Genomic DNA, 18,510 nt, shown 5'->3' on the forward strand with positions numbered 1-18,510 from the left:
AATCTTTCGTCTTTATTGTGAATGTTGTGACACAGATAACGTTCATGCCGATGCTGGCTTATGACTGTGAAAGCTGCTGTTAGTTTGTTTCTGTGTTATTAGACGGTGTCGAGACAATTTCTGTCTCTGCAGTATTGTCAACACTTTATTTGTTTATTTGTTCGACGGAGACGTTAGCCTCTATGCTAGCATTATAAGCTAACATCAAGCTAACATTGCTGTCACACCAAATCAGCCTATTTATTTGCTCGTGGCAGCTAAATGAAGCAGCAAGTAATGCAAGTAAGAAGAATGAATGAAACCCCAACGTGAAGCGGAGGGGTTTTGGATTTTTTTCCCGATTTTTATTTTGTTTGTCCGGATTTATTTCTCCATAACAACCTATTGCCCGGTCACTACTCAACTGTTTTGCTAACCCTCCTCCCGGTCTTGTCCATTTGTTTTCAATGAAGCCTTTGCTAAATCAATATGATGGATTATCATATAGGCGTTACGATGTGTGTTTTTGTGTGTCTTATCTGTCATAAACAAGAGATTACGGTTTACGGGGCACGTTAGTGTCGTGGTCTGGTGCTACTCAGACAACAGCTGGGACACAGCTGGTCCGAGGCTCATGTAGGTTTATTTTTCAGCCACAATGTGGAAGCGATCGTTGTGATTAAAGCTGACGGCAGCATCTGTTAGTCTCTTGGCCCTCAATAACTTTTAGAAGTGGCTAACTTAGCTGTTGATAAATAGTAACTTATTACGTAGCTGTAACGTAACGTAGCTGTAACATGCTTTACGTGAGTTTCAACATGCATTGTAATAACTTTACCTGTGAATCCAACATCGTTACTCCGCATTCAAAGCTGGAGCTATATTTGGTTTCTGCCGGCCGATTTGTTGCTCTTGTTGTGGGAGGGGGTGTGTCGCGAGAGGCTCCAAGGGGAGAGCGATACCAGCTTGGAGGGGAGGGATTAAGGAGCACAGAGGGGAGGGGTGTGTGTGGGGGGGGGGTGCTTTTTTCAAATCTTTCTCAGATCGGTGACCAGAGCTTCAAGATTTACTGTATTTTAGTTTTCGGGTCAAAATCATTTTCAATTGCGTGCTACGGGCAACTTTATGGTAGCATCAAAATCGCTATTTTTAAAACAATGTTTGTGTACACAGAGTTTACCAGAAAGGTTTTTGAACAACTCACGCAATAGCAGTAGCCGTCCTGCCAGTCGAGATGCGTCGATCGTAACATGGAGCTTTCCATCTTTACTCTCCTCCATGTTAAGTCGTACTCGGGGATCGACGTATCTCGACTGGCAGGACGGTGGCGAGTGGAACAAGCGACTTCTAACGTGAGTTGTTCAAGAAACCTTCTTTTTAGTAAATTTGTTTGTTTTGTTTGTACACAAACAATGTTCTCAATGCTCGTGTTCATGTGTAGGGATCCTGGTGATACTACGAGCAAAGTTTCATGTTGTGTCGAGTCTTCTTAGTGTTTTAAAAATAGCGATTTTGATGCTACCATAAAGTTGCCCGTAGCACGCTTAGTTACTTGTAATGAATGTTTTGTGTGTGTAGGTCAGTGAAATGCAGCCCCTTGGCCCTCACACACAGACAGTGAATGACAGAAGATACTGTATGTGTCCAGCTCGTAACATGTCACACAATGTAATGGATTGTGCAAGAAAGAAGGCCTTGCTTCAGACGTGGCACCTTAAAGCTCGCCAGAAGTTTGCTGCTGATCAAATAGACAAAGTAAATAAATACTTTTGGAGGAAAACTCTATGGTCAGGTGAAACAAAAATTGAGTTGTTTGGCCACAGTGACCCGCAATATGTTTGGAGGTGGGAAGATGAGTCCTTGAACCCCAAGAACACTATACCTACTATCAAGCATGGTGGTGGTTTATGCTGTGGGGCTGTTTGCTGCCAGTGGATCTGGTGCTGTAATGACTAAACTAAAACTACGACTAAGGGTCATGAAGTGCAGTAGTGCGCATGCTCCAGATCAGCAGTTCAGCAATCTAACAGCTTGTGGAAGGAAGCTGTTGATTAGTCTGTTTGTTCGGCCTTTTAGACTCCGGAGCTGTTTTCCTGATGGGAGCAGTTCAAAGAATGTGTGGAGAAGGTGGAAGGGGTCCCTGACGATGTTCAGTGCCCTGCTCCTGCAGCGGCTTAGGAAGAGTTTTTGGACAGAGGGGAGGGAAACTCTGATGACCCTCTCAGCTCCTCTAACTATTCTCTGCAGGGCTTTTTTGTCTGACATACTGCAGCTGGAGGACCATGTCGAGATACAATATGTCAGAATGCTCTCCACCACACCACTATAGAAGGTCCTGAGGATGCTGATGGGGAGAGAGGCTTGTTTCAGCTTCCTCAGAAAGTACAGTCTCTGCTGGGCCCGTTTCGTGATCCCTGAGGTGTTCTCATTCCAGCTTAGGTCCTGCGAGATCTGCACTCCGAGGAACTAGATATTCTCCACTCTGTCCACTGTGTGGCCACTGATGCTGAGAGGAGCATGCTCGGGCTGTGACCTCCGGAAGTCGATAATCGTCTCCATCGTTTTGTCCGCATTGAGCACCAGATTATTTTCTCTGCACCAACCCTGTAGGTGTTTAACTTCTTCTCTGTACATTGATTCCTCATTTCTATGAATGAGTCCCACCACTGTGGTGTCATCCGCGAACTTGATGATCTGGTTCCCCTCGTGTCTGGATGCACAGTTGTGTGTCAGCAGCGTAAACAACAATGGACTGAGTACACAGCCTTGAGGAGAGCCAGTGCTCAGCGTGATGGAGTTGGAGGTGTTATTTCCAACACGGACGACTGAGGTTTCTCCGTCAGAAAGTCCCAGATCCAGAGACGTGGTGGTGTTCAGGCCGAGTAGGAGGACTTTCTCCATTAGTCTCTGGGGGATGATGGTATTAAATGCTGAGCTGGAATCAATGTACAGGATTCTGGTGTAGGTGTCTTTCTGGTCCAGATGGGTGATGACTGAGTGCAAAGTGGTGGATATTGCATCCTCTGTGGAGCGGTTGGGACGATAAGCAAACTGGTGTGGGTCACGTGATGCAGGGAGGCTGGCTGTGATGTGTGGTTTGACGAGCCGCTCAAAACACTTCATCTCAATTGGTGTCAGTGCGACGGGGCGGTAGACGTTTAGACAGGATACATCTGATTTCTTTGCTACTGGTACTGCTACTTGCTGAGATGTTGAAGACGTCAGTCAGGACATCTGCTAGCTCACCAGCCATGTTCTGAGCGCAGGTCCCGGGATGTTATTTGGGCCTCCGGCCTTCTGTGGTTTGACCCTGGTTAGGGCCCTGCATGTGAACATAATTCTTCAGGAAATGTAAAATCATCAGCCAGAAGATTGGGGTCTTGGGTGCAGTTGGGTGTTCCAACAGGACAGTGATCCAAATACACATCAAAAGTGGTAAAGGAATGGCTAAATCAGACTAGAATTGAGTCCAGACTTGAACCCCACTGAACTTCACTGATTCTGTCAAGAGGAGAGGTGAAAATGGACAAGGGACATGTAACCAAATATTAAAATTACTCTTTGTATATTTTTGATCCAGCAGATATGGTCACACTTTCAGAAGACCTATAATAAATTCATTATTGAATGAAAACATACTACTGACAAAGCAGTATGTGTTCCACTTATTCCATCACAGAAAAATAAGCATTGTAGAAATCATTGGAACTCAAGAATGCCATGGTATGCATGCTATTTATAAGTGTATGTAAACTTCAGGAGCTCCTCCTGTCTGCCCCTCACAGTGCCATTTTGCATTGCTGAGGGTAAGTTGTGTGGAAAAACGCTGCTGCGCTATTTTATTATTTACTTTAAGAATCAGACCGTTTTAAGGTGTAGCCTTTGGTATATACTGTTAACTGTTGATGCCATTATGTTACCCAGCTGTTATGTGACATTTTTTGCTGGTTTGACATAAGTTTTTACTGTATTTGAATGTAACTTTTTGGGTGCCATTTGTAATTTGCCGTGCCGCACGTTGTCAGAAATTCATTGTGTAAAATCTGTTATTTTGCATGTTTAGGAGCAGAGGTGCAAAAAAACAAGGACCAGAAAGCAATGTATTTGTTATATTGTCTTCTGCAGGTAGGTTGTTTCTTTGTGAACTGTCATATTTTCGTTGTTTCTGTTCAGTCACCCATATGTGCCTTTTTACCTACTTACCCACCTGGTGTCACTGTTCTTTCTTTTGTATACTGTTGCTCAGTTTTGAGGACATTTGTTTTTCAGTCAGTTTTGATAGCTCTTACTTTGTGCACTGAGTTACATCCATACTTTAATGTAATTTTCATTTATGTAGTTTAAATTAAATCACACTCACTCACTGGACACCTACTGTAGTGGGAACCAGCCACAGAAGCTGTTTTGAATACTTTGCCAAGTGATATGTCTGTCTGTCAGTGTCATAGCAAGATGCAGTCATGAAACTTTACAGTTGTGTAGTTGAGATCAAAATGAAGGCTGAGTGTGAAGATGGGTGTGGTCTGACCTATGATTACTGAGAACTCATGTAATGATGTAGTAATGACTTGTACTGAGTACTCATGGGTCAACATGTTCATGAGCATCGTGGCGTATGTGTTCCCATAGCAAGATGGTCTCTAGTTTCATTCTCACAGTGTAACAGAATCCACCATTACCTCTTCACCTGAAAAATGTATGGTGTAAGATATGGTATCGTGGTATCGTAATCCTTGAACATCAAAACATGGGGGTAGATATAACTTTTTCTGTGTTATCATGTTGTTCAGGAAATATGATGCAAAATACAAAATTCAGTTATGGCGGAAAGTAAAATGGTTGCCACGTGGTGTTTTTGCGATGCCTCCATCTCTGAAAATGTTTAGGGCCCCAAACCACAAGTGTACCAAGTTTCATGCTTCAGTGAAAAAGTGAACGATGTTTTCGCATATCATCTGGACTAGACCGAACAAGCCCAGGGAGAGGCTACAGCTTTGACTGCCAGTATTGTAGTGTAGTGTATTTGTTTACCAGGGTAACTACGGCTCACAGTCTGCTGCATCAGTTGCGCCGCGGGCCGTTTTAACAACTGCAAGAAAAACACAAGCACAGCAAAATGACACCATAAAGTTAGGAAATAACATATCAGGAGGGAGGGAGATCAGTGGGACCCATGTTCCCAACCCAGTGCCTGCTCCTGGCTGTCCTCCTGTGTCCACGCTGCCCTGTGTTACCTGGTAGTCTGATGTGCAACCAGAGGGAAGAAGCTCAGAGGGCTACAATGAATTTACTGTTTAATCAGACTACAAAAGAGACAATAATTTGTTATCTAACGCGCTATTTCCTAACTGTATGTTCAGTGTGGTAATAATGGGTTGATGTGTTTTATGAGGGGTGGATATTATAAAAATAATTTGAAAACTGATAGTGATCAAATAAATATGTTTACATTTTTGGGTGAGGTCAGGGAGGAGCTGAGCAGCATGGTGGTGTAGGGGCACAGCTCTCGCCTCTGCAAACTTTTACAGCGCTTTCTACAGTGATTATTTAACCAACAGGCACGGATTTTAATGCCTAACTCTACTAAAAGAAACCAGGACAATATGGAGCCAACTACTCCATCGCCTACTTCTTATCAAGATGATAAAAAGGCGAAAACAGTCCCTGACGGCGTCCTCCTAATTAATCCATTCCAGCACACAGCTGATTCAGCCGCCATCGGGGGTGGCACTTCAGTCCTATCTATTGTTCTTGGAATTTCCACAGCAGTCACAGAAATTAAGTCCCTTGAAAACATCCGTGAGGAGGTCAGCAACACCAGTGCAACAGTCACCGGGATGCAAGCAGATTTGGTGTGTATGAAATCAAAGACTTCCAATATTGAAACGGAGCTTGCTACTTTAAACAGGTCTATCACGACTTTATCAAGCCACACTGATTTAATCCAGGCTGATGTACGCAAACAAAGGGATACCATCAGCTCCAACGCAGAAAAAATAAAAAATCTCACAGATCGCCTGGCCGAAATGGAAGATCACACCCGTCGATCTAATTTGAGATTAATTTTCTTACCTGAGGGAGCCGAGGAGGGTGACACCATCGCTTTTCTTCAGCTTCATCTACCAGTTTGGCTACCCAGCCTCTCATCCCGGGGGTTTATTGAGATTGAAAGAGCACATCGGATTTATACTGCTCCAAAATCGGAGGGCAAGAACTTCAACAGGACACTGATTTTCGAACTTCTTCGCTACTCTGACAGGAAAGTTATCATGGATGCCTATAGAGCTGCCGGTTCTTCTCTCTCCCACGATGGCCATAAGCTACTCCTATTTGCCGACTACTCTCCATCTACCTCCAGGCTGAGGAAAGCTTTTGCCCAAGTAATGTCCAATTTACGGAAGAAAGGCATCCAACACTTCCTCATCTATCCAGCCAAGCTAAAGGTGTCCCACGACAGTAAACAGTTCATGTTTGAAACCCCGGAGGATGCTGAGAAATTCCTGACTGAGTTACAGTGAGCTGAACTATAGTCGAAATCCTTCCTGCTACAGGTGAACCGCTGTCCCCCCCCCCCCCTCATTCCTCATTCCTCTCCCTCTTTTACTTTTCTTTTCCTTTTTCCTCTTTTTTTCCCCCTCTTCTCTTCCCGCTTACACTGACAGATATTTACAGACGCTCATACACTGATAGACACCGACAGTCGCTCACAGATGCCAACACGCACGCTCTTGGACACGCGCGCACTTCCAGTGGGATCAAAGCAACTTACTTGCCTCTCCTTTCTCTTTTCAAATTGGGATCATGGCATTGCTACAATTCTCAGAAACAATGACTTGATATGTTTGATCCCAGGGCAACTTGATTTATGTATGTATAACAGTTTATCTGGACTAGGGTCGCATTGTTTTCGCCACAGCCTAGTCCCTCTTTTGTGTGCTGTCGCTCAGAAATAGGCCCACTTAATTTGATTTTTTTTTTTTTTTTTTTTTTTCAGTCTAATTGAACCTATTAGGAGGTTTTTTGGTTTTTTTGCCTCTATCTTTTTGTGTTTTGGGCGATTTTTGGGTTTAAAAGGAGAGAGAGAGAAAAAAAAGAATAAATAAAAATAAATTTGGGTTATTTAAACACTTTGCAGGTCTTGTAGTTCTGCTGACTTTTCACGTGGTATTATAAAGTAGTGAATTAAGCACTGTAAACAATTCATTCACTTTATTAGTTTGCAGATCGGCCCTCCATGCTGTGTCAGTATCCCAAGGAGCTCTTACATGCTCTTACTTATCGGTGCTTTCACAGGGACTCTCCAGTGCTGTTCCCTGGCATGCCGGTTTTGTGTTGTCTGTTTTCTACAGCTAATTTATATAGCCTAGACTGCACACTGTTTTGCACTCTTTTAATTTGTTATGTTACTTTATGTTTTATTTTTATTTCATTTTGGTTTTTTTGCCTTGTGTTCTGTTTATTGTGTATGCTTTATCCAACTATGGTATATGTTCTCTATAATCTCTCATTATCTTTTTACTCCATTCTATGGCCAACCTCAACTTCATGACCCTGAATGTAAGAGGTTTGAACTCACCAGTAAAACGATTGAAATGCTTTGAATTCTTAAAACTCAAGCAGGTGGATCTGGCTTTTTTGCAAGAGACTCATTTGAAACAGGTAGATATAAATAGATTTAACAATAAAATGTATAAAGTTATATCATATTCCTGTGCCCTTAATAAATCAAAAGGTGTATTAATTGTAGTAAAAAGGAAACTTAATATAAAAATGGGTATCTCAGGTGGAGATGCAGAGGGTAGGTTTTGCTATGCAACCTTAACCCTCAACAGAACAAAGATTTGTGTGTCTTCAGTTTATGCACCCAATGTGTTTAACCTTACATTTTTTGATGGTGTGAAGCTGAAATTGTTGGATTTTGCTGATTCAGTACACATTTTAGGGGGAGACTTTAACTTATTAGCAGACCCCTCTATTGACTCAACTAATTCTGACTCCACTGCACGGAAAACGTATTCTTCTTATTTTAGTTCGTTCCTACAGGACTTGAATATTGTTGATGCCTGGCGTATCCAAAATCCAGCTATTAAGGATTACACCTTTTACTCATCTCGCCATCATTCATTCTCTAGAATAGATTATGTATTAATCTCCCCAATTTTTCTAAAATGCATCTCACATGTGTCTATTTTACCAATGCTTATCTCCGATCATTCACCTGTTCTTATTTCTTTTGAAACTATGCCTGGATCTACTCGGTTTAGAAGGTGGCGTTTCAACACCTCTCTGTTGCAGTCTACTGAATTTTTGAACAAAATCACCAACGAACTGAGTTTTTGGCAGTGAATCTACAACCAGGGACTAACCCTCATACCCTGTGGGAAGTAACTAAGTGTTGTATAAGAGGCATATGTACTTCTTTCTCCTCTCATTTGAGTAGAGAACGTAAAAGTAAATTTCTATTGCTAGAGAAGGAAATATCCAGACTTGAATATCTTCAGAAATCCTCCTTTCTTGAAAGTAGACAGAGAGAATTATCTATAGTAAAGTCAGAGTTTAAATCTCTAGAAACTTCTAAAGCGGACTTTTTACATCTCAAAACTCGTCAAGAGATTTATGAAAATGCGGAGAAACCAAGCAAGCTTTTGGCATGGAGACTTAAGCAATCTGAACAATTAGCATCTATAGATATGATCAAAAATGCTAATGGAGAATTATGTACACATCCTTCACAAATTAATGAAACTTTCACTTCATATTATTCTAAACTATATACATCTGAGTCTCACAAAGATAACTCAGCAATATTGTCTTTCCTAATTATTACATTAGCTATTACATTAGCTGAAATGAAAGACTCCTTGGACTTAATGCCAAAAGCAAAATCACCTGGTCTGGATGGTATCCCACCAGAACTTCTTGTGGCTTTGTGGGACCTGGTCGGTCCAGTCATCTTGGACTCATTTAATTTTTCACTTGCAGTTGGAAGCTTCCATCGGGATCAAAAGATTGCACTTATTTCTCTTCTTTTGAAAAAAGGCAAAGACCCGTTGGAATGCTCCAGCTACAGGCCCATATCAATTTTAAATTGTGATATTAAACTATATGCAAAAATTTTATCAAGACGACTGGACACTTGTATCTCGTCCTTGGTTCATCCAGACCAAGCTGGCTTCGTTAAAGGCTGCTTGGCTTCCGATAATATCCATCGATTATTGCATATTATTGAAGCAGCACCATCTCTGGAACACCCATCTGCCATCCTTTCTCTGGACGCTGAAAAAGCCTTTGACCGCGTGGAGTGGGACTATTTATGGGCAGTCTTAAATCATTTTGGATTTGGTCCGACATTTATTAATATGGTCCGTACATTGTATGCCAGTCCCACTGCACGCATTCAAACTGGCCACATGGGTTCACCTGAGTTTGCACTGCATAGATCTACTAGACAAGGCTGCCCTCTTTCACCTGGCCTCTTTGCACTTTCTTTAGAACCCTTGGCACAAGCTGTTAGACAACATCAACATATATCACCAATCTCAATTAAAGGAACATCTCATTCTATTTCTCTTTATGCTGATGATATTTTACTGTATTTGTCCAACTTGACTACCTCTATCCCCCAGGTGCTAAATTTGTTTAAGGTCTTTGGGGCATTTTCTGGCTATAGAATTAACTGGTCAAAATCTCTTTTAATGCCCCTTAACTCGACAGCTAAAATTAACATTTCTTCACCGCCAGTAACTCTGGAGTGTAATGCTTTTACTTATTTGGGAATAATAATTCGCCCCACCCTTCTTTCTATTGTTAAGGATAATTACACCTCAATTTTGGCAAAAATTTATAGCGATTTTACCAAATGGTCTCCCTTGCACATGACTCTCCATGGCCGCATCTCAGTTATTAAAATGAATATCCTCCCCCTGTATCAATTTTATTTTCTCCATGCTTCCTCTTTCACCTCCTTGTAAGTTTTTTAAGGACTTGGAGGGAATATGTAGAAATTTTCTTTGGAAAGGCAAGCGCCCTTTAATTAGTTTTTCCACCTTATCACATCCCAAAGTATTAGGCGGACTCTCTTTACCCAACTTTAAAATGTACTACTGGTCTTTTCAGTTAAGTTCACTGACAGTATGGCTCGACTCTTCTTCCTGTGTTCCATGGGGAACGTTTGAGAATGCTTTATGTCATCCTTTCAGACTGCAGGATCTGCTATTTTGCGGCGCAAAGATTAGGACGATACGGTTACGTATGGGGTCTATTATATCAAATTCTCTGACTGTCTGGTATCAAATAGTTAAATATTTACAGTGTAGACATTGTAGGTTTCATGATTTAACAGGCTCTTCCTGGTTCTTCTACCTCAGACTCCGTACGGCCCTAAAAACATATGGAGTACCATGGGACCGTCCGTTAGGTTCACACCCTATTCTAAAACATCTTTTTTCTGCCTCAAAGTCTGGGTTTGTTAAGTCTTTTTACAACTGGTTATTAAAACATAATATTAAGTCTTTAGCTATCGCATCGGTCTGGGACGAAGACCTTCATGAGCTGGGCTTTAAATTGGATTGGCCTAAGATCTGGAATTATGTTTTTTCTTCGTCCAAAAATCTTGCTCACCAGCTGATTCATTTTAAATTTGTTCATAGAGTTTATTTTTCCCCCGAACGTAGGTTTAGACTCAAACTGATTGCCAGTGATCTTTGTGATAAGTGTCCCTGTTCAAAAGTCGGAACCTATATACATATGTTTTGGGATTGTGTAACAGTAAAAACTCTTTGGGTCCACGTCGCTCAATCACTGTCAGATTTGTTGGATAAACATCTCCCATTTTGCCCGGCCCTTTGGCTCTTTGGTTACAACCCAAATGTTATACTACCATACACACAGATACGAATCATCCTTGCTGCCTCAACGGCTGCAAAAAAGACTATTCTTAAAAGTTGGTTTGAACCAAGTATTGTACTGAATAAAGTCTGGGTTGCATTGTTTTATGATATTTGTCTGTTGGAAAACTCTACAGCCAAAGTTAATGGTGCCAAAATTGAGACATTAGCTATTTGGGCTCAGGCTATTGCCTATATTCCTGGGCTATTCTAATGTATGGTTTATTTAAATTATTGTCTGGAGGCGTATATCTGTTCAGAATTATGTCTTTCCTTTCGCTGGTTTTTGTTTGGGTAACCTTTACTTAAGCGCATATACTTTGTTGGTCAATGACAAATGGATAGAGCCTAGTTGTTTTTGTGCTTAAACATGAATTAGTGGCTTATTTCTGTTGTACCATATGGAACAGCATACAGGGTTTTTTGTTTTGTTTTGTTTCGTTTTGTTTTATTTTGTTTTGTGTGTGCAATTTTTATTTATTTATTCTTTTTTAATGTATTTATTTATTGTCGGTTGTTGTTTGTCCATACCTCTGTTAAGGAGTTGTATGTCACATTTCTTCTCTTTCTTTCAAGGCAAAATAAAAAATAAAAAAAGTAAATATGTTTACTTTTTAATTAAATTCAATGTAACTTTTAATATAAAGCTATTACCCCTTAATTAAACGTATTTAAAATAAAGTATCACTGCATCCTTTACGCTGATACATTGCAATCATAACTGCATTTTGTGGACACTTAAGGACATTTAATTACTCAAATATGTGATCTGGGGCACTTCTTCTGGAGTAAATTGTAAAATGTAAGCCTACTGATGATTTCTCTCATGCTGCTATAGCCAGATAAAGTATATAATCACCTAGTAAAATGCACGAGAATACATATGACAAATACACAAAAATTCTCAATGAGAAACCCGAAACCTCCAAATTGTCCCACCGGAGGGTCAGGGTGAGCGAAAAAGTCAGGGAGCACATCAAAAATATGCAGTGCCTGCAGCACATTGGACAATGCCTTGGGACTAGCAGTTTACAAAGCAATTTTTTTATTTACATTTACTAATCAGAGCATTCACAGTAATCACTCAAAATCATCAGGGAGAGGTGGGTAGTAGCAGTTGATTAACGTTACTGTTTGCATGCACTTTCTTTCCTCTTTTTCTCTCTTTCTCCTTGACTGTCCCTTCACCTCCCTGTCGTCTCGTCTCCCCTGTTTGTGGTGTGGTGTGGTGTGATGTAATTAAGTCCCACTAAAGGCAGCAGTAGCTCTCTGGGTCAGTGGGCATGGGCTTACAATTTCCACATCAGCACCACCACATAGCTTGGGCTCTATCTTGGCCTCCAGTTTCCTCGGATGTTTCCTCTCTCTCTCCTTTGGCCGATTCAGTGTCCACCTGCCAAAGTTCTTCTTCTGTACAGCTAATCTGGTTCATACAGGTATCCTCTTGTCACCACAGTGGAGAGCATTTGGTCAAAGCTGTCGTAATCACTCTTTTTTTCTGTTGGATTTGATCTTTTGTGTAAACCCCTGAAAGTCTGATCAAAACAGCTGACATTAGGAGTAATACAGTGCATGGCTGCAACAGCGAGTCCCAATTCTGGGACCCCTTGTTTTTTGCTACTGCACCACTTACCTAATTGGATGAAATAAACATTGAAAACAATTTGGGTGTTTTAAAATACAGATTAATTCAAACAATAAAAACTTAACGTTAGCTAACGAGTAACCTCAACTCACTGTAATAGTATTAAAGACCCTAATATTACAAAGAATCATTTCTTAGCTAAGCTAGCTTGCTGCACAAATGACCTGTTAGCCTATTTGTATATTTGTTTAGTGTTAATGAGACCATAGTGCAATTGGCTAGCCCAACTACTTGTCCCATATTAACTAACTGTTGACATAATGACTGTGATGATTCATTCTGCTCAGCAAAATAATTAAACTTCAAAAGATGATAAAAGCACGTATGTGTCGGTAAGCTACATTAAATCAGCAGTAGCCTACTGTCTTCAGTGTATATGCTTGTTTCATTCTCACTGTTATACCATATAATTAAGTTTGAATAATTGTATGAATTAAACCATGTTGACTGTTTACCTCACATTAACTGTTATTTGCTACCAGCCACTCCAGTTATTTTTACATTGTTTTGCAATGTTAACCTTTAAAACTAGCGTTAACCTTTAAAACTACCGTATTCGGGTCCAATCCTGCTGTGGGAAAGACTAAGGTCCCAGAACTGTGGTCTTGAAACTGCTGCCTCCTCTACTGCAGAAACATAATAATGGAAACAGCTATGCTTGTGCATAGCAATACCCTTATACAGTGGTACAATTCTATGCTTCCTTGCCGGTACTATGCGCTGCTTCTCCACACAGGAGGCGTGCTGACAGTCATTTACTGCAGGTAATACACTGACTAGGGATAAGTATGTCTTACAGCCCCACATCAAAATATCCAAGCTATCCCTTTAAATTTGTTACACAAACTGCTGTTAGTAAACATCCATTACACACATTAGAGCTTCTTTGTTTAATACTGTGCTGCCATTGTTGTTTATGCATAAAGAGCAGTAGAGAGGATACATTTTAGGGGCATTCGTCTTCTTCTATTATAAAACTGCTACTGTAAGTGTTTCCATATCTCCAGATTGTAGCAGACAATTTGGTGACATTAATCTGTTGATAGCTGAGGAGAATCATGGCCCAAATTAAAACACCCAATGAGCTAGGTTGAAAAAATACCCATCTTTCATTTAAACGTTTTTTAATTTATTTAGTTAATTCATTTTCATAGTGAAGGGTATTAGAAAGGCATGATTTATTTGAGCAAAGATGTTAGAAACAATCTCTGAGTATGGCTGCCTTTATTTGTACCTCTCTCAGGCTTTAACCACCACGCGTATGGAGTTTGAAACACTAGAGGACGAGGCCAGTGCCATTCATGGAGATCTGTGGGAGCAGCTTAATGCAGGAGGGCAGGTAAGATTTACACAGTTAACACCTCTGTTTGCTGAAATGGAAACCTTGATTCCAAATGGATATTTGATATACAGCCTGAAACATAAGCCAATGGTCATTTATCAACCATTTGATTAGAACTATAATTAAGATATGGTTCTTCATCATTTGTTTCAAAATGTCATGATAAAAAACCGATACACTCACATATACTCAGTAACATCAATAACCAGTGAGTGTTTGAATCCCTTTACTATATGCATAATAGCATACAGTTATTCAGTTTTGTATACAGTTGTAGAGTGAGAGGTTTAGAATATGAATAGATTAACTTTTTTTTTCTTAAATCGAAAGTGCAGCCACTCTATGTGGCAGTGTCTCCCAACAGTGCAGGGTTAGACTGGCCACACTGAATGCATGATCGCGCTTCTCACACACGTGTGATTCAAGTAACGTTATGATAAAGTTATTGTTTTACCCATTTATAAAATGTTTTTCAACATCATGTCTGTATTGCAATGAATTGTAGGTTCCTTTTACATCTGAATTGACAGTGTGACTACTCTTGTCTTGCTAGATTTGCAAGATACTGTGCATTCCTATGTCTTAATGGATATCATTTAAAAGCTGAGAGTGCCACCTTTCAAATCAGCAAACTCCAACCTTATAACATATGTGTTAATTTAATATTTAATAAGAATTCAAGATAAAGAAGGTTTGGTAACTGATGTGATGCATTGCATCTGTTCTGGTGAAGTCCTCCTGTTTCAAGACTGCAACAAAAAACAACAGAAAGCTCTCTTGCTTTTTTCTTAGCGTTTAGCTGCTGAAGACACCTTTATGGGTTGACCCCCACGAGGGGGAGCCAAAGACTAATAGGGAATACTAGATACAAACCTACTCCCTATTCCCTTTTGTAATGATGAAACCTTCTCTGCATTTTAACACTCTCATTGATTGAATGATGGCACAGTCAGATTTTGCAGAACACAGCATGGCTTTCTAGCCACTGGTCCTAAAGCCCACACCTCTTCATTATTTGTGGGGTTTAGATTTTGTTCATTGCTGTCTCATGTTTTGTCTGTAGTATCGTAATGAATATTTTGCTATAAAGTCATTTTGTGATTTCTGTACATATGACAGCTTGGTAACACATTCCAGTTTTTCTATTGTTTTACTGTAAAGGAACTTGGGGCAGGATCAAGAAATAAGACTCAATAGTGACACGACGGCGGTTGCGGCTGTTGCGGCATGAACTCTTCACAGCAGTGCAGCTGTGAAGAGCTTATCCCCTACACACATGAAGCAGCCGTATATCCATATCAATACTAATATTTATATTTTGAGCTTTAATTTTAATCTTACATGTAAATTCCTTTACATCGTGCCTATAATTTTAAATCAAAGACCAAAAGGTTTTCAGTAGGGTATAAAGATTTACTGATATGCTGAACTGCTGCGGCTCACTCCACAACAATGGCACAACAATAATACCAGCTATAATAATTGAAATATGAATACTACTTCTACTACAACTACTACTACTATCAATGATGATGGAGTTGATAATAGGAGACAAGCAGGACCATGGCAGCACAGCCAACCATAATCCATGGGAACCTGTGAGATGAGAGAGCACAGAGACTCCGGGAAGATGCCAAATAAGTAACATGCATTAATGAGACATGAATGTGTACTGATAAAGAGGAAGACAGCAGAGCTCAGTGCATCATGGGAAGTCCCCCGGCAGTCTAAACCTATGGCGGCATAGCTAAGGGCCTGTGCAAGCCCTAACTATAAGCTTTATTAAAAAAGAAAGGTTTAGGCCTACTCTTTAAAGTAGAGAGAGTGTCTGCTTCCCAAACCGACACTGGGAGATGGTCCCAAAGAGGAAGAGGTTGATAGCTAAAGGCTCTGCCCCCCATTCTACTTTTGGGGACTCTAGGAACCACAAGTAACCCTGCATCCTAGGAGCACAGTGTTCTAGTTGAGTAATAGAGTTCTATGAGCTCTTTAAGAATTTACCAGTGCCTGGCCATGAAGGGCTTTGTATGTGAGGAGGGTGTTAAATTCTATTCTGCATTTTACAGTAAGCTAGTGCAGAGAGGCCAACAATGGAGAAATGTGATCTCTAAAATTAGTTATTCAGTCAGTACACGCATAGCAGCATTCTGGATCAGATGAAGAGTCTTTAGAGACTTGTTGGGGCAGCCTGATAAAGGGGATTGCAATAATCCAGCCTTGAAGTAACACTGACTAATTCTTCTGCATCTTTTTGAGAGTGCAGCATTGAGAGTGCCTGAAATTTGTTTTATGTAGGACTTTAAGGAAAAATTCCGATTGGAGAATTCTTACCGTGGTGCTGAAGGCAAGAAAAATGCTGTCCAGAGTAGCTATGTCATTAGATAATGTGTCTCTAAGATGTTAAGGGCCCAGCACAATAACTTCTGTTTTGTCTGAGTTCAGTAGCAGAAAATTGCTGTCCATCCAGATTTTTATGTCTTAAGACATGCCTGAAGTTTAACTAACTGATTAGTGCAATCTGGCTTACAGATAAGTATAATTGTGTCTCATCTTCATAACAATGAATATAAATAAACAAAGTGTTTTCTGACATTGTGGAACCTCCGTAACTAACTTTGGTATGGAATGAGGATTCATTTGTTGATGAAGTTTCTCAGTCATCCAGGTCATGGTAATTCTAGGTGCTTAAAATAACACTCCCACTTTCTCCACATCCACCACAGGTTAAACATAAACTTAGCATACATGTACATTCCATAGTTTATGTGTCATACATCAACCATATACACAGAACACATATATACAGAAGAGGTTACACGAACACCCTTCAGGATGAACTACTTAACCAAGTTCCTATTTAGGTTAGTTTTCACAGCCTTATACCATATGTTTGGCAACTATATAACTGTCACTAGACAGAAACCATGCAGGAGGCCTGCGAACACAAGTTTTCACCCAACACACATATTACTATTTGTTAAGTTTCAAATGCAAGAATAACATATCAAAATAATAAAAAAGGACTTTAAAGAATTTGCCTCATATTCCCCCCTTTGATTTATTTGTAAATCACAAAGCTAATCACATTTAAGCAAAGCATGCAGCAAGCATTAAGCAAATAATTCTCAAAATCTTACATGGGCCTGTTTCGTTTGGCCAACTGATGCGATTGCTCACTGGTTTGGAAACTGTCCCCATCCCTCTTATACTCCAGACATTCTTCCTTATCAGGATCAGTGGTGCGGAGTTGAACGTACTGCTCAACCTTCCCTCCTACAACACCACCTATCCATCTATACATCACAGCTTTCATACATGTCAGGGTACAAGTACATATGCACAAAAGTATACCAAACACCATCAAAACTGGAATGAGAATTTGAACCATAACTGCACCATGGACCAAGTTTATCATTCAGCCATTTGTTAAAACTATTGCCTGCAGAATCTGAAGGTCCAAAGGTATCTCTGATTTTTTCAAGAGCAGTTATTACACTTGTAATATTATCCTCATTGTCTGGAATTAATGTCATGCAAGCTTCTCCTATCAGGTTAAAAGTTGCGATTCTATGAATATGGGAACTTCCTGGGAGTGATTGGCTGTATAAATGGATGTCATGTTGAAATCAAGTGTCCATCAACTCCTGATGCAGAGGAGTACAGGAACTGTAAGAACTGGTTTTCCATCAATGTTCAGGCTGTATGCACTCCCAATTCAGAGTTTTCAAACATTGTTGCCCGTTGGAAAGGAGTAACACATGATTCAAGGATTTTTCACAACTCTTCACACTCTTGTGTGCTCAGTTTGAGAGAGGGCAACATAGTGGACTACTACTTGGTGACAGTGGATATGCTCAGAGTTCCTATTTATTCACACCTTGGCCACATCCCACAACAACTGAGCAGCAAAGATACAACAGAGCTCATATTCGCACTAGAGGGATGGTCAAGCGTATGTTTGGAGTGTGGAAGAATTGATTCCAGTCTTTACGCAATACACTTCGTTTTGAGCCAAGAAGATGCTGCAAGGTGATCATTGCTACAGCTGTGCTGCACAACTACCTGAAGCAGCATAATTGTCCTGACCCTCCAATGGAAGACCAGAATGATCCAGATGTGCCCATGCCCGTGGCAGGAAATAACCAAGGAGGACTTGCGCTCTGAGCTGCTTTCACATTGCAGCACTTCAGTTAGAAAAAAGATACATCTAACCATGGAATGTATTGATTATGGCTTGTTTTTGCCTTAATAGTGTTTGTTGTGTACAACATATATAAATAGTGTGCTGAAAAATTAAATGAGAAACTTAACCAAGGCTGTTCTAAAATGTAGGTTGTGGTGACTACAATACTCACACTCTTGTCAAGTGAGAAAATTTTTATTTTCGCAACGTATTTCATTACATTCTCTCATGCATCTTTCTTTGAACAGCTCTCTCTTCTAATTTCATATCCAATTCGACCGGTAGAATTCTCATTTTCATGTCATGCTCTTCTTTCAGATATTTCATTTTCTGCTCATGAAATTCTAAGGCTAACTTTTCATGCATGGACATCCTCTTTGGTCTCTGCTGGAAGGTGGTGGCAGCATCTTTTCTCTGGGATGCCATACCAGATGTGGAGGGTGCACAGTCACTGTGCACTGGCTCTTCCACCAGG

The 18,510-nt window shown here is 40.4% G+C and overlaps 1 protein-coding gene and 1 pseudogene across 12 annotated transcripts in view; both read left to right on the top strand.

The window, feature by feature from the left end:
• Nucleotides 1-18,510, top strand: part of plekha6 (pleckstrin homology domain containing, family A member 6) — a 312,790-nt gene that overhangs the window by 231,253 nt on the left and 63,027 nt on the right. For all 11 annotated transcript variants that reach the window (XM_084348673.1, XM_084348676.1, XM_084348674.1 and 8 more), the window contains one exon: nt 13,754-13,849. In XM_084348673.1, coding sequence (XP_084204799.1) covers nt 13,754-13,849 — 96 coding nt within the window. The remainder of the gene's footprint in view (nt 1-13,753; nt 13,850-18,510) is intronic.
• On the top strand, nt 15,382-18,046 carry LOC311254812 (putative nuclease HARBI1; annotated as a pseudogene). Its single transcript has 2 exons — nt 15,382-15,450; nt 17,412-18,046. The product of its transcript is annotated as a putative nuclease HARBI1 (transcript).

Source organism: Pagrus pagrus, assembly GCF_965226575.1.
Source record: "Pagrus pagrus genome assembly, chromosome: 3".
Lineage (NCBI taxonomy): Eukaryota > Metazoa > Chordata > Actinopteri > Spariformes > Sparidae > Pagrus > Pagrus pagrus.